At 45.4% G+C, this 15884-nt stretch overlaps 1 protein-coding gene across 1 annotated transcript in view; it reads right to left on the reverse strand.

Moving 5' to 3' along the window:
• LOC8028181 (potassium channel subfamily T member 2) overlaps positions 1-15884 on the reverse strand; it is a 369599-nt gene that overhangs the window by 95338 nt on the left and 258377 nt on the right. The window contains exon 2 of the mRNA XM_040216176.3: positions 181-260. Within this exon, the coding sequence (XP_040072110.2) occupies positions 181-260 (80 nt within the window). The remainder of the gene's footprint in view (positions 1-180; positions 261-15884) is intronic.

The following is a 15884-nucleotide window of genomic DNA, read 5'->3' on the forward strand; positions in this document are numbered from 1 at the left end:
CTGTCTCTAGACGTGTTCGAACGTGCTTTAGACCTGTCCGCAGGAAATTCTATCGTCATGTATGCAGCGAACGCCGAGTCGTTTTACGATGTACGTGCAGTATGTCCGCGGTTCTATAGACTGCGAGAGTTGAACGAAACTCGGAAACGGTTAACTGAGTGCGCGTCGTGTCCGACTCACTCGATCGCTGGTTCTTGATGAAGTACAGGTGTAGCCTCTCCTTCAGCGTATTCTCGTTCACGTAGAACTCCACTCGCACCCTGCCAAGGTAAAGAAAAATAAGGCGACTTAGACATACTAATAAAATAGCAACTCTGACACACAAACACACACAAACAAAAACCGATTATCATGATAAGAGAAAGCACACTACACTGCGCGACAAAGTCTGTTTGAAAACAGGATCGGAGACATCTCGTATTTTATTCATTCAAATTAGCGTCCAGCTCTGAACTTTACAACTGGTCGTTACGTCACTATTTTACAGGGAAAATGGCAATGCCATATTTTTGCCAAATCAAGGACAAGAAAAAAAAAAGGAAGCATAAAAAAGAACGTGTAATCGATAATTTGCGCAATAATTGCACAATACCTAAAGCACCTTTCTTGGCTAGCCTCGTTTTTAGAGCGCAGCTCTTAGGGGCCCGTTTCCGGCTTGAGCGGCGTCGGCGTCGCCGTTGCCGTCGGCGTCGGCGTCGGCGTAACCGCGCGGTGCCTCATGGGAAATGTCCCATAATGCACCGCGCTAGCCCCCCACCGGGCTCACGTGACCTCGTGGGGGGGCACGTGACCCCCCCGAGGTCACGTGACCCCGGTGCATCATGGGAAATGTCCCATAATGCACCGCGCGAGCCCCCCACCGGGGTCACGTGACTTCGTGGGGGGCACGTGACCCCCCGAAGTCACGTGACTCCCCTGAGGTCACGTGACCCCCGCCGATGTCGCGTGACCCCCCAATGACGTCATCGTCACTGATGACGCCACCGGCATCCACATCGTCATCGTCATCATCACTGATGACGTCATCATCACTGATGACGTCACCGGCATCCACATCGTCATCGTCATAATCACTGATGACGTCACCGGCATCCACATCGTCATCGTCATCATCACTGATGACGTCACCGGCATCCGCATCGTCATCGTCATCATCACTGATGACGTTACCGACATCTGCATTGTCATCGTCATCATCACTGATGACGTCATCAGTGACGTCACTGATGTCGTCACCGGCATCCACATCGTCATCGTCATCGTCACTGATGACGTCACCGGCATCCGCATCGTCATCATCACTGATGACGTCACCGGCATCCGCATCGTCATCGTCATCATCACTGATGACGTTACCGACATCCGCATCGTCATCGTCATCATCACTGATGACGTCATCAGCGACGTCACTGATGACGTCACCGACATTCGCATCGTCATCGTCAGCATCACTGGTGAAGTCATCAGTGAGGTCACTAATGACGTCATCGGTACCCGCATCGTCATCGTCACTGATGACGTCACCAGTGACGTCAGTGATGACATCATCGGCATTGGGGGTCACGTGACCCGCAAGGTCACGTGACCCCCCCTGGTTAGTTTAACCGCCCCCCCCCCCCAGTGCCCTTCCCTCCTCCTCCTCAAGAGCTGCGCTCTAATTCGGCGTTACAGGGAGTTGTAAGCAGCTTTCACTTTTTTTTTAATATCTACAAGCTGATGGAGATTTTGTTATAATTGTGTAATCTACGCAAAAATAATTATTAAGCAAAAGCCTCTCGCCTTCACAAGAAAAATGTAGCGTTTGCACTAATTAACTCTGTACATGCATTATATTTATAAGTTTATACTATATCCCAATCCTGAAGCTCAACTGTGTGGTCTGCTGTGCCTCTGGAACACGCTGTTTTTGGCACCTAATTAATAAAACAAACACCGGAGACGAATAAAAAAAACCTGACACCCACATGCTGGGGAACTGTGGACACGGACGCATGCGCAATCCAAACCCACCCTTATAATTACGCCCGCGGCATGCCCTCCTTATAGTTGGGAAATCGAGCTTTGAGGTACAAAATGCGATAGTAGTGTGTACTCGCTCACGGGTTTATTGTAGAACAAGTCCGTGCTATTGCCGCGACTACATCGTGTGGTCGCTGCGAATACGACCCACCAGACTCGAGCGCAGTGCTGGAAGTGATATTCTGGTGTGGGGGCACTCTAAAATTGCCAGCATGTTTGCACCTGCAGGCCTATCACCGCAAGCTTAGAAAATTGTCCATCGAATGGGGTCGTATAAAAAAACGTGGTTTTACTCAAAATGTGACTAGTGCAGGCCGCGTGGCCATACGTGCAATAACGAGACGTCGTTTTGATTGTACACAGCGTGGTACTTTTAGCATAAAGAAGCAATTGCCTGATTTGAAAATCACGGAAGAACAAAAATTTTAGGGGGGGGGGGGGGGGGGTTCGGGGGGACGGAGACAGATAGTTGAGTTTTTTCGAACTCAATGCCTCTTTCCTTATTTTTCCTGGGATTTGAATGACTGGTGTAAAAACTGACGTTTATAACTTCTGAAACGAGCGTTAGTGTTTTCCGTGGACAATGGTAATTGCAAAGGAAAAATTAAAGAAAAACGAGCACCATCCTTCCCCTCAACTCGAGGCCAGAAAAAGAAGCCACGTGGTCTGGAGCCGATTATATGCCGCCAACGTTTATCATAGCCGCACGCTGTGGTTGACAAAGCACGATACATGCGCTGGGTTCTGGGCATTGTTAGGGTTCGGCAATTGTCGTCATTGCAGCGCTTTCACGCGAGCCTCCACCCAAATGCTTGTCCAGCTATTGATTATAGCGAGCTCAAATCGAGTGATGACTCAATGCTCGGGCCGAGTCTATGAGCCGCATTCAAATATCATCACTGGGGTACTATGTAGGGGTCCAAGAAGAGTGGTTGTTCGGGCGAGTTGGCTTGACATCTTATGCAATCTTGTGCGCAGCAAGGACGAGGACAAAAGGGAGAACAGGACACAACACGGCGCACAAGATTGCATAACATGTAGGGGTATTCACTGGACGCGATATTTGAGGGTGGTGTTTAGAACGCATGCTTAGAACAAGCCCGCATTAATAGGCTGCTAAGACCGGCAATCTTGATGACGTGGAATGCACGTTGCCAAAGAATCGGGGAAGCTAGCCGTCAGCGCGTGCGCAGCAGTCGCGCACACAGCTATGGCCGCCCAGCGGGTACTCCCTATATATGAACTAACTGCGAAGGCTGTGCAAACGCAAGCGGCTAGCCTTGACTGCCTTGACTGGAGCACTCGCTGCACAAGCGCTCGTATAGCCACCGAGGCTTCATCTAAAGCAACTATTTGCACATTGATACTTAAAGTTTAGACCCATGTTTTTATGAGAAAAAAAAATCTATTTCCAAACTTTGGTTTAAAAACATGCTTTTCGTGTAAAGCTTGTCAAATTATAAGGCGCTGGAGAAAACCAGCCTTCTGCCTTAAGTCCTTATTTCGAACACTTTTGGTTTGCGTTCCGTCCATTGAAAAGCAAGCGGGAAGGACCTCAGAACGCACCTCGTATCGCTGCGCAGCATAAATGCCGTCTGCTTCCATCGCCGTCACCATGGCAACGAACGCCGATTTTCCCAGTGCCGTCTGGTATATCTCTGCTAAAATAGCAGCGTCTTTCGCAATTGTAGAAAAGGCGCGTGGCGAGATTTGTATTATCAGTAAAGTCGTGTTTTAAAGTCGTGATCGTCCAAGACGGCGTACTGCATTTCTTCTCTTTTCTTTTTTTCTCCACGCTGCCCTGCGACCCTATCCTGACAAAATAAAAGTTAATAAAGCTTGTACCGATAAAATACGCTGTGCTTTTTCTGCTACGCCAGTGAGTGACCGCGCGCCCCTTCTTTTTAGCGATACCGCGGAAACGGCTGTCGGCGGCGGAGGATCGGCTGTCGTGTTACGACCTGCTGCGCTGCCTGCAGTGGTTGCAGGAGTGCGTATGTGCTACGCGTGGCAAAGAGCGGTTCTTCCGGTCGCTCCGGTCACAACGGACAAAGTCGTAGCTAGCGCGCTCGTCGCAAGTGCCCGAATTACAGTTTGTGCAGTCTGGGGTTTAAAAAGAAACGGCTGTAGTTTCACCGCTTGCCTTCTCCACCCAAACGTCATCACAAGTGGACCCACGCAGCGTTGCCTATAGCTTGCGTCAGCGTCGCCGCCAGCGCATCTCGATAGCGCCTCACAACCAGCGCGACGCTGCCATTCGACGACGCCAAGACGGAAGCGTCTGCCGCCTTACGGCGTCTCTTGCCAAACTTCAGTGTCTTTGCCGCTTGGGGCGCGGGTCGAGGATCCACTAACGATGACGTCATCATGCGTAGGCCTTTGCTGTGTGTATGTACACACACACACACACACACACACACATATCTATATATAATTAATACAGCCAAGGATGGTTTCTTTCAAACATGCCGCTCAGAACGCGAACTGTTTCAATCTGTTGAAAGTAGTAAGTACAAATAAAAAAATAGAAACATGAGGTTCTAACTCGCACCCCCTCCCCCGAAGAACAAAGGCCAAGTCTCTTTCTTTTTAGTTCTAACAAGGTTAGAACTAAAAAGTTCTACTATTGCGAGTAGTCCCATTCCATGACGAGCTTATCCGCTTATATCGAACGACTTTCACGTTTCGGGTTTTACTGCAGGACCATTTCCAGAAACAAGCCGACATGCGGGGCGACCCATTTCCCTCGCCTGGGGTCGTGGGTCTTTACGAGGGGCACTCGTCATTTGAGGAGCTAAGGCTCGATAACCTCAAATAATATTATATATATATAAACGCAGTGAAGGTATTAGGCACGTACGGTCGTAAAATCGTGCAACGAGCAAGCGACGGGAGCACGAGTAGTAGAGAAGTTGCTGTCGATTTTTAGATCTGCCTCTCTTTAGAAATAGGCCGGATGAACGAAGCGCCATGGTAAGATGGCAGACCAGTTACGGCGCTGTGTGATTAACGCACCGCAAGAGGTTGCCATCTAAGCAAGCTCAAAACGAATCCCAGAGAAAAACTAATCAATTCCCGGTTTCTTGTCGTGTCCTGCAAATGAACTTCGGCAATAGTCGCAGTTCATTTGCAGGACAGGCTCAGAATATTTTGCTAAACTACGCAGAGCTCGAGTGTTGGCAGTGTAGCTAAAAAAATTGAGTGTTATATTTGCAATCTCTTTATATTGTTATCGGATTCTCGTTCAGATTTGTTCTATGTAATATTTTTTTAACTTTCGTTTGTTTTAGCCATTTTATAGAATATGACGTATAAAATGTTGCTATTACAGTTGATTCTGTCCTTTTATTTTGTCAGGTGGTATGCCTTCCCAGCAATTAACTTCAACTCTGCCTCGTTAGGCACAGGTCACTCAGCGAACACCGGGTGTGACAAATCCGGAGCATCTGATCAAAGCTCCGCAACCAATTAGATCGCAGCATTAGTCGATTAGAGCGCCGAAGAACCAATCACGGAGCAAGAAGCGTGAACAAAGTACTGCCTTTCTTGAGATGTCAGCGACTATGTGGGCAGAAACTGAGGGAGAGGAGGAAACAACAGCTCGAGGGGTCGTCAGAACGCCGAGCTTTGCTTCGGATGATTAGAGGGTAGACGCAAAAGCTAGAAGCTCTTGTCTCCACTGCAATCTTCGAACGCTTTAGAACGCGGAACGCTGGCGCCCGGCGTTCGGTTCTCGCGTTCGAACTCGTTCGAAAACTGCTGTGAAGACGCTCCCGTCTCCTCCGCTCCCTCAGTTTCTCGGCGCATAAATTAATAAACAATGCGTATTAAACATCCCCAAAAAGCAACGCCGCAATAATTTATGTGGGAGTGGGGAGCGCAGGGCTTGTCCGTGTCTTCTACTTATGCTTGCGTCCTTTTCTACACTGTTTTTATTTATTCTGACTCGTATATTTCAAACTGACGAGAACATGCCTACAGAAAACGAAAAATAGCCGACACATTTTCACAGCACATGCAGCGTATACGAGGGAGGGGCTTCGTATGAACGAGCGCACATAAGGAATGCTTTTAGAATCATTACGTCCGCATAACGGCCACCGGTGTATTGCCGTCCATGCTATAGACGAGCCATAACGACCAATGGGCGCACGAACCTTCGGTTGAAGATGCGGTAATGGCGGCACTTCACGGGAAGTGAGATTCGTTGACCATCCAAACGCAGTGCGCCGAATGGCAGTAATGGTCTACCGAACAACTAAGGGCTAGTTAGCTAGCACCGAGACTCCGTAAATACCAGCTGTTTATTTATTAAGGAAAGCGTGCGCTCACTATAAACGCGCTGCAATTCCCTCTTTGCTGGGTTTATGTTAGCCATCTTATAAAGGGGCGAGGCAACAACTTCCATACATTCAATAAACACACTTTATAATTATTCTTTGACGTTTACAACATATGAAACACGCGTTGCTTTTTTTTTTTCTTTCTTTTTTTTCTTTACGCTGTTGCAGTTGTAGCGAAAAATCGAGAAAAGGAATCAGAATTTACACCCGAAATTCACAGCCAGAAAAGGCGGCCATGTGATCTGGAGCAGATTATATGCCGCCAATGTTTTGAACATAACCGTGCGTTGGGGTTGGCAGAGCACAGGATGCGCGCTGAGTTCCACGCATTATTAAGGTTCGGCTTTTCCAGTCTTCCCAGCGATTCAGCAGGAGCCACTACCCGAATGCATATATCGAGGCATTGATTGTCACGAGTCAAAATTTTATGCCTATGCGGACTTTTGCACGGTATTAGCAGCATCCAAATACCGTCACAGCGGGGATCATAAAGCTCGATGACGCACTCCCGGGGATCGCATCGTTGGCGTTGTCCCCACAGCTTCGTCATCAAGTTTTGCGAAGGAGAAACTGAAATGAAAGGTCCGCTTTTATCCTTGGAATTCCTCCGTGACGAAGACGCTTCTTGGTCAGTAACGCTGCGTTCGAGTATTCTTGGGTTCCACTAATGCCAGTAAGCTGGTGTAAAGTGAGAAACGTTCCTACCCAATATCATTGCACGGCCTTTTTTAAGCGGCACAATTTGCCCTTGGCCATTCAGTTTATGCACTCGGATCTCCATAATTGGACGCTGACCTTCCACTTGCTGCTCGCAGATACATCAAACATTAGGGACCTTTAGGATACCGTTGCTGTGCTCCGCGTACCGCACTACCGGGGCCTTTGAAGCATGCTTTTAAGCGCGCGCCCGGGTGGTACCGTGACCACGGGGTGCGCGCTTAAAATCATGCTCCAGAGGCTCCGGTAGTGCGGTACGCGGAGCACGGCAGCGGTTTGCTAAGGGTCCCTAATGTTTTCAGTTTGGTGTGACGTTACGAAAATGTGTACCGTAATTTCAGGACTGCAGTCTGCACAGGGTGTGCAACCCGCAGGAATAGAATTATTTTGAAAGGTTGTTTTTCTTAGATGGCCTCCGAACGCATCGAACAAAAAAAAGTACCCATTATAAAAAATCTCTCATACATAGCACACTTTGCAAAATTCCTGCTTCATCAGGTCATGGTAAAGTTGGTGCCATACATATACGTGTCATACATGATAAATAAACAAAACAAAACAAAAAAAAAAAACGTAAAAGACGCACCTTATAGAACTTCAAGTTTTAAACATTCAGAGTCCGCGGTGTCTGAAAAACACAATAACCCAAATTTCAGAGGAAAAAAAATATCACTACAAAATGACACATCGTTGAGAACAGATGACGGTTGATTGAGAAGAAATAACTAAAACTCCTCCATCGAGAATCGGCCCCAAGACCCCAAACATAACAACTAGCCCAACGTACACATTGCCCCAAGATTCTGAACCCGACACACTACAACTTCGTCGAGGAAAGACTTGCTAACATGTTTTCTCATCTTTTTCTAAAGCGTGGGCCAAGGGCAGACTTCTGAAGCAAGCGCCATACTCTCCAAATCCTACCACAGGCGATGCTACCGATCCGATCCGGTCAATCAGGCAACTTCAAAAGTGCCCCGTCACGGCGCTCGTCGTCTTTGTACCTTTGCTTTCACCTTTTCACCTTTCACCACTTTCACCACTTTCACCGACTGACTAAACAAATCACGCACATTGAAAGCGTTGTGATGCTGCGCTTTTTTTTTCTCTCTCTCTCTCTCTGCGGGATTAGCATAGCCAACAACAGACCCGCAAAAAAAATAAAAAAAATACGAGCGTTGTGACGAGACAAGTTGGTTGCCACTCGAATGGCTCCATCTGAATGTGAATGGGAGTGTGCTTTCCTTGCAACGTCAAGGGCGGGGAAACATGTGGGCAACTGTGCGATTCCATCTTGTCACCATATAAACGGGGTTACGTGTTTTCGGTATTCATTTTTCTTCAGAGTAGGGTGTTATTTATCGCTGTTTATTTTTTCCTCTGAATCGATGTTTTTCGGAGTCTAATTTCGATGCCAGAGAGAAATTTGGTGTTTATCGGGCTTGTGCTGTAAAGCGACCGTTTCATCACTGGAGAAAATATTATAATTTATAATATTTTCTCCAGTAATGCTAGTAAAGATAAGAGAAGGGAACGGGCAAGGAATATGGTTTCCGTAGAAAGTAACAACCCCAAGTAGAGTTCAGTGCAACTGTGATCCGAATTAACGAGAACAAAAAAGTAGGGTAGAAGACTTTTTCCGTCAAGCTGGCGTTGTTGTTGTATTTTTTCTTCTAAGACAGTCTAAATTCGGGGTTTTTCGGTTTTGACCTATTCAGATAAAACCGCCTCGGAGGTTAATTATCGGTGTTTATCGGTATATACCGAAAACAGGGAACACTATATATAAGGGGATTTTTGACGTCGTGGAAATAATGACGGTTCAAAGCGTTCCGTGTGAGTACTGACCTTATCCGTAGATTCGGGTAAAAAAAAGTTTTATTGGTCAATTAGGTAAATGATAATGGCGATCGATGTACTGCTCTATTGGCCGTGCAGCCTCAATGGTAAAAAAAAAACTGTACAAAAAAAAATAAAAAAAGAAGCCTTTTGAGTTTAATTTTCTGCAGAGAGACAATTACGTCGAACAATAGAAGGATCCCAGCTATTGACGAAGCTCAAAATACGATTATATCTGAAAAAAAAGGTGATGTGCGCAGGGACATTGAAAAAGTGAAATTTCACGTTCATTGTTCCCGTTCACATCACCATTTTTTTTTTTTTGCTTAATCGTATCTTGAGTTTTATCATTGGCAGGACTTTTTCTAAATTCGTTGTCAGACACAAAATTTTTTTTGCGCATTATGTATGCGCTGCACAAAGTAGTTCTTACAAAATGTGCTTGTCGGGGTAAGAAACTGTATCTTTTTTTGCGTCGGAAGCGTGTATGTGTCGGAGAAATAACGGCAAGCTGATCTAAAATTCACGTGCATGTATCTTAAAGTTCCACTGACACCCCTGCCAGTTTCGATCTGGATGAGCATCGTACCGATGTGCGGTCGTGTCTTACTACTGCGTGATGCACGTTAGAGACCCCAGGCCAGCGGTTGTACCGCACTGGCTGAATTGCTCATCTACAGCTAGGGACTCGACGCAACTTCGAAATGGCTGACCAACTACACGCTGTCTAAGTATCCACACAACCCTAATTATTTTGGGGCCTTTAATAGCCCATAAAGAGTCCATTGCAGTACTTCATACAACATTTTAGAAAGCGATGCAGGAGGCGCTAGTAGTCGGTTAAGAATAACGTCTAGAATTCTGCGCGTGTTCTCCAGCGCGATGCTATGATCAACATTGGCGGCATATAATCGGCTCCAGTTCACGTGGCCGCTTGTTCTGGCTGTAATCTGAGGAAGTGAACGCTGCTCCTTTTACAGCGGAGCTGTTAAGGGCTAGTTTCCCCAGGATCGTGTCCCCCGCAAAGAAATGAAGACACCGAACTCTGGACACCTACCGCCATCTATGAGCGACGGCGGCAAGCTACGTACCTGGTTGCCGCCGTCGCTCATAGATGGCGGCATGCTTTCCACTCTGGCTTGCCGAATTGCGGCCGGCCATTAGTTTCCATTGTACAGCTCCGCTGGTCTTCCTTCTTCACCAGAGTGGAAAAGGCTGAACGTTTTTTAGAGCGCAGCTTTTAGGCGCCCGTTTCCGGCTTGAGCGGCGTCGGCGTAACAGCCACCCCCCCCCCCCCCCTCCCCCGGAGGACCTCGGGAGGACCTCAGGTTCCTTCGGGAGGACCTCAGGTACCTTCGGTGGCCTCGGGGAGGGGGGGTCACGGGACCCCCCCCCCCCCCCGAGGTCACATGACCCACCCTCAGTATCCTTCCCTCCTCCTCCTGAAGAGCTGCGCTCAATTCGGCGTTACAGAGAGTTGTAAACGGCTTTCATTTTTTTTTTTTTACATTTTTTCTGCGACTTTGACTGCGTGTGGTGAAAAACGAACGGGCGTTTCACAGGTCATTCACGTCAGGGATTTGTTTTAAGCGGTATTTGCGCAAAGTACAAAAATCGTTGCATCGTCTCTTTAAGAAACGCAAGATGTGACGAGCTTTATGTACCTTCTTTTCGCTCCGGAGATACGCGTGAGATATGTGTGCAGATAGCAGACACGCGTGAGATAAACCATCTGCGCATGCGCATTGCTGACAGCAGCGCCACCGCATTGGCGTGACGTCATAGAGTCGAGTTGGTCTATATAGAAGGTCGTTTCGCTACCGAAACTCTATCGGTACATTATCACTGGTTCGACTTATCAAGGGACAACCGATGATTAGTGCGTCCAGTGCATCGAGGTCTAGTATACACATCGTAAGCTTGGATGGTTTTCGACACCAGTTATAAACACGATATAATATGACTAGAGGGGATCATTACTGACGGCCCAGCTATTAATCCCCGGTTCTCTTCTGGGCCAGTTAGCCGAAAGCTCGCAACAGCGCTGGTTGTGGACTCCCGTTGCGATATCCAAGCACTGTACGTGCTTACGGCGCTGCGCAATCTAGCGCGCCATCTCGCGGGAATTGCGGGAAGTGGTTTCTTCACGAGCAGACGGCGAGATGACTCTTCCGGCCCGTTTCCCTTACGAGCTCCCCGCCAGGCGGATATTTATGCTCGGAGGTTTCTCGGGGACACATCTGGACTTGGGTCATCCGCAGATTGCGGTCGTGAGGCACGCTCGATTTCCGCTGCTGATTTATTTTGTATCATTGTTCTTCGTTGCTGATATTGTGTTTTGTTTTGTTTCTTGTGACTTGTGAGTGACGTCTGCCATAGAGGGCATATTACGGAGGTCATTCGATTAGCCGATTTTGTGACGTTTGCAATAAAAGTCAACTCGATAGTAAAAGATAGAATTCAGGTTGTTCTAGGATTACACAGATAGTAAAAAGGGAAAAAAAGAAAGATGAAGAAAAGGCACGAACAAAGCGGACGGGAGGTAACTCTCAACTGCCTTAAATAATAAATTCGATGAACCCATTTAGTCGTCGGTCTTGCCAGCAACCTTGTAAAAAAAAGAAGAAAGAAATTGCTCGAAAAATTAGGCGGATTTATGTCCCACTTAATTCAGCTGAACTTAAGTTCAGTTGAATTAAGTGCCGTCGAGACTAAAATCCGCTTGTGAGGTCGTCTAACAAGAACTAGTTACGTTGCGCCAACAAGTTGAATCCCTTTTAAAAGATAATTCCACGTTGAAGGTTAGTCAAGCAGAACAAGAAGATAGGTCTCGACGGGATAATTTGCTTTTTTATGGCTTGAATGACGCTCAGTCGGAAAATGGGGCTCAAACTGAAGGTAAATTGCTGAATGCTATAGCGACTCCTCTTAACCTGAGAATGCGCCAAGCACAGGCTTGGCGCATTCTCAGACAGTAAGTGCAGACCGATCATAGTCAAAATTTTGTCATTTAAAATGAAGCAACAAATTTTATTCTCAAGTGCTAAACTGAAGCCTAGCGGCATAACGATCAGCGAAGATTTTTCGCCCGCTGCGAGACATGCTAGGAAGAAGCTTGTGGAATTTTGCAAATCACACAACGGTACATTTAAATTGCGCTATAACAAGCTCTTTATTAACAAGTGTTTTAGTTATAATCCCCTTATCAACAGTGTCTGTGAGCTTGCAAACTCGTCTAGTACTCAGGTTTATAAAAAAAACCAGCTGATAACGACGTAACTGATTCGGCTTCAAACGCCCGGCAATGATGAGTCGTGGGGGGTAGTGGCTTGTCATCGTTGCCAAAACAGGTTTCTGTTCTGTTTACTAATATTCGTAGCATTCTTCCGAAAAGGGACGATTCATGTTCTTCTATCGATTCCACTGGTGCTGACATAATCGTTTTGACTGAAACCTGTCTTTCTGCAAAGGTTGATAACGGCGAACTTTTCAATTGTGACAAGCGTTTCAGTGTGTACCGACATGATAGAGGCCATAAAGTGCGGTGGGGGCGTCTTGATTGCTGTGTCTGACTGCTTCGAATCATTCCTCGTTTGATATAAGTAACAGCTTGGAAATTGCGTTTGTTCATCTTCGCTTGCGCCACTTGGGGTTGATTTTGGGAGCCTGTTATCGTCCCCCGTCAAGTAGCTCTAACTTCGTTCAAGATTTACATGATGCTATCAATAAAGTTTCTGTTCGTTTTCCTAGTCTCCCACTAATTTTACTGGGCGACTTTAATCATCCCAACATAGTGTGGTTGAGCGAACGACCATTTTCGAATCCTTTTTTCAAGAGAATGTTACGACTTCTTACAAATATGTCTCGATTTCAATTTTTCGCAACTCGTTACACAACCTACGAGAATCACTTCATTTACATGAAACATTCTAGACCTTGTTTGTTCGACTGTGCCCGACATTGTTTTTTCTGTATCCTGCCTGCCTGGTTTGAGTGACTACTCATTGATTCATTTTGAGCTTAAGGTTGCAGTATCTCGTGCTGTTGATAATGCGAAACGCGTCAGAGATTATAAGAGCGGACTTCGAATCAATTAATCATGAGTTAATTGTGCTTTTTCTTAGATGACTACTTGCCACAATTTTCGTATCACCCCCTGGAAGAAAATTGGAATCTATTTAGATGCAAAATTGATTCTCTCATGAGTACTTATATACCGCTCAGATCCGTTACTTATAACTGCCAGTCTCCATGGTTTAATCAATCCCTTAAACGATTGTCTAACAAGAAGAAACGTATTTTTCGATCTGCGAAAAGCTCTAACTCTCAGCAGCGCTGGGACGCCTATGCGTCCGCAGCTAGTGCTTATAAGACAGCCATTACCAACGCCAAAGATGGGTTTTTTAATGTTACCTTGCCCAGCATGCTGATTAATAAACCCAAACGATTCTGGAACTCTGTAAATAAGAATGATAAGTGTGCCGTGTCTCTCAGAAATACTGATGGTGGTGATATTCTTAGCAGTGATTGTGCAAGTGTCTTCAACGAAATGTTTGTGTTGGCGTTTTCTTCCTCTCAGATTTCTTGTATTCCTGAATTTTCTACCAATGCATGTTTTCCAATGGATCCAATTTGTATTGACACTATAGGCATAACCAATGTGATGGATACTCTCAAAATGTCGTCGTCTGCAGGTATACTGACAACACCAATTCTAAATTTTTGAAAAATACGGAAATGTAAAGTGCAATTTTTTTATCCAAACTTTTTGAGAAGTCTTTGGAGCTTGGTTTTATCCCTGACGGTTGGAAGATTGGGAGAGTGATTCTTTTGCATTAATCAGGTGACAAACATTCTCCAGCTAACTATCGTCCCATCTCAATTACTAGCATACCCTGTAAAATTCTTCAACATATAATATACTCTCACCTTGATAATTTTTTAGAGCCTAACACTTATTTCTGTAATGCTCAACATGGCTTCCGGAAATAATTTTCTTGTAAGACTCAGCTCTTGTGTTTTACCCATGACCTTCATTCCATTCTTGACCGCGGCTCTCAGGTAGACTGTATTTTCCTAAATTTTTCTAAAGCCTTCGACAAGGTCCCTCACTCCCTCCTTATTCAAAAGCTTATCAAACTTAATTTAGACTCCAACGTCGTTGCATGGCTACGTCCGTTACTTACTGATCGATCTCAGTTTGTAGCTGTCAAGGATGTGAATTCCCAACCTTCACCAGTCACTTCAGGTGTTCCCCAGGGCTTTCTTCTGGGGCCCCTCTTATTTCTTATCTATATTAACGACCTACTTAACAATATACGTTCTTCTGCCAGTCTGTTTGCAGATGACTGTATTATTTATCGTGAAATTACTAATGACTCTGACATATCTCTCCTTCAGTCTGATGCTAACTCTGTCTCTGAATGGTGTAGCTTATGGTGTAGCTTATTAAATACTGCTAAATGTAAATACATGAGTGTGTCTCGTCTTAACACAACACGTTCTGTTTGCTCCATTGATAACGTTCCTCTTGAGTATGTGCCATCCTACAAGTATCTGGGAGTGCACATTACTTGTGGTTTATCCTGGAAAGCTCATATTGAACATACCGTTAACAATGCTAATCGAATGCTTGGTTACCTTAAAATAAACTTTTTTCTCGCGCCTATGTCATTGAAACTCATTCTTTACAATACCCTTGTTCGGAGTAAGCTTAAATATGCTGCGTCTATCTGGGACCCCGGTCTTGAATCACTCATTTCTGAATTAGAATCCGTCCAAAATCGTGCTTCCCGCTTCATTTTTTCTAATTACCATCGTACCGCCAGCGTAACCGTAATGAAAACCAGCTGATCCTTGCCTAATCTTTCTATGCGCAAAAAAGTGTCTCGCCTGTGTTTGTTCTACAAAATATATCATCATAATTCATCTCTCAAGTAAAGGCTACTAACACAACCCCATTATCTTTCAGCACGGAACGATCATAGATTCAAAGTTGGCATTCAATCCTGCAGGACTAACGCATATCACCATTCTTTCATTACCAGCACCTCTTTGTATTGGAATCACCTTCCCCTGGATGCTGCCGAGATCGTGGACACTAAGAGTTTTAGAAATGCATTGACTAACATGTATTACTTCACACAACTATAGTCCTCCTGCCGTTTTTCTGTTGGGTATTTTTTCTATGTGTAACCCCCCCCCCCCCCCCCCCCGCCCCCTGTAGCGCCCTTGGCCCTGACGGTAAAATAAATAAAATAAATATGTTCACCGAATTTTTTGGATGACGTCATTGTAGTATCGATTTTTTATTTCGCTTTTTAATCTTCTAACCCACGTCTGCAGCATATTCTCCTTTAATATTTCGTATGCCATTTCTATATTCTCCCTTCCTGCGCGTCTTCCACCATTTTTTTTAAGGTCACGTAATCGAGGCACAAGAAATAGTTATATATTTGATAAGTTATGTGTTGACATAACTTATGTGTAATGCTATAGTCAAGAAGTGGAATACGATCGTCAGGAAGGGCATTCTCTCAGAATTTAGGAACGCTGTTACATTACATCGGCAAGACGAGCATATCACGCAGCTTTAATTAGAAATTCACACACGCATACAGAAAGAAAAGAAAGCATACAAAACTAACGAAGGAATTTACAAGAAATAATGAGACAACAAACACAGACCGCCATTTCTTTTGTTTTAAAGCGACAAAAACAAACAAAAACAAGCATAGAAAATAGGGTGAGTAGGCAGGCAAGCTGGTTGATGTTACGCATTTTTGAAAAACCGGAGACGACGGGCCACGAAAAATAGGACAACACACAAAACGTCTCAAAAATTGAGACGTTTTGTGTGTTGTCCCTTTTTTCGTCGTCCGTCGTCTACGGTTTTTCAAAAATGAAAAACAAGCAACAACGGAGAGGCAAGCATTCATTTCGCTTGGAGGGGAAAAGGTTTACTTT

This window comes from Ixodes scapularis, unplaced genomic scaffold, assembly GCF_016920785.2.
Source record: "Ixodes scapularis isolate PalLabHiFi unplaced genomic scaffold, ASM1692078v2 PGA_scaffold3__209_contigs__length_174095766, whole genome shotgun sequence".
Taxonomy (NCBI): domain Eukaryota; kingdom Metazoa; phylum Arthropoda; class Arachnida; order Ixodida; family Ixodidae; genus Ixodes; species Ixodes scapularis.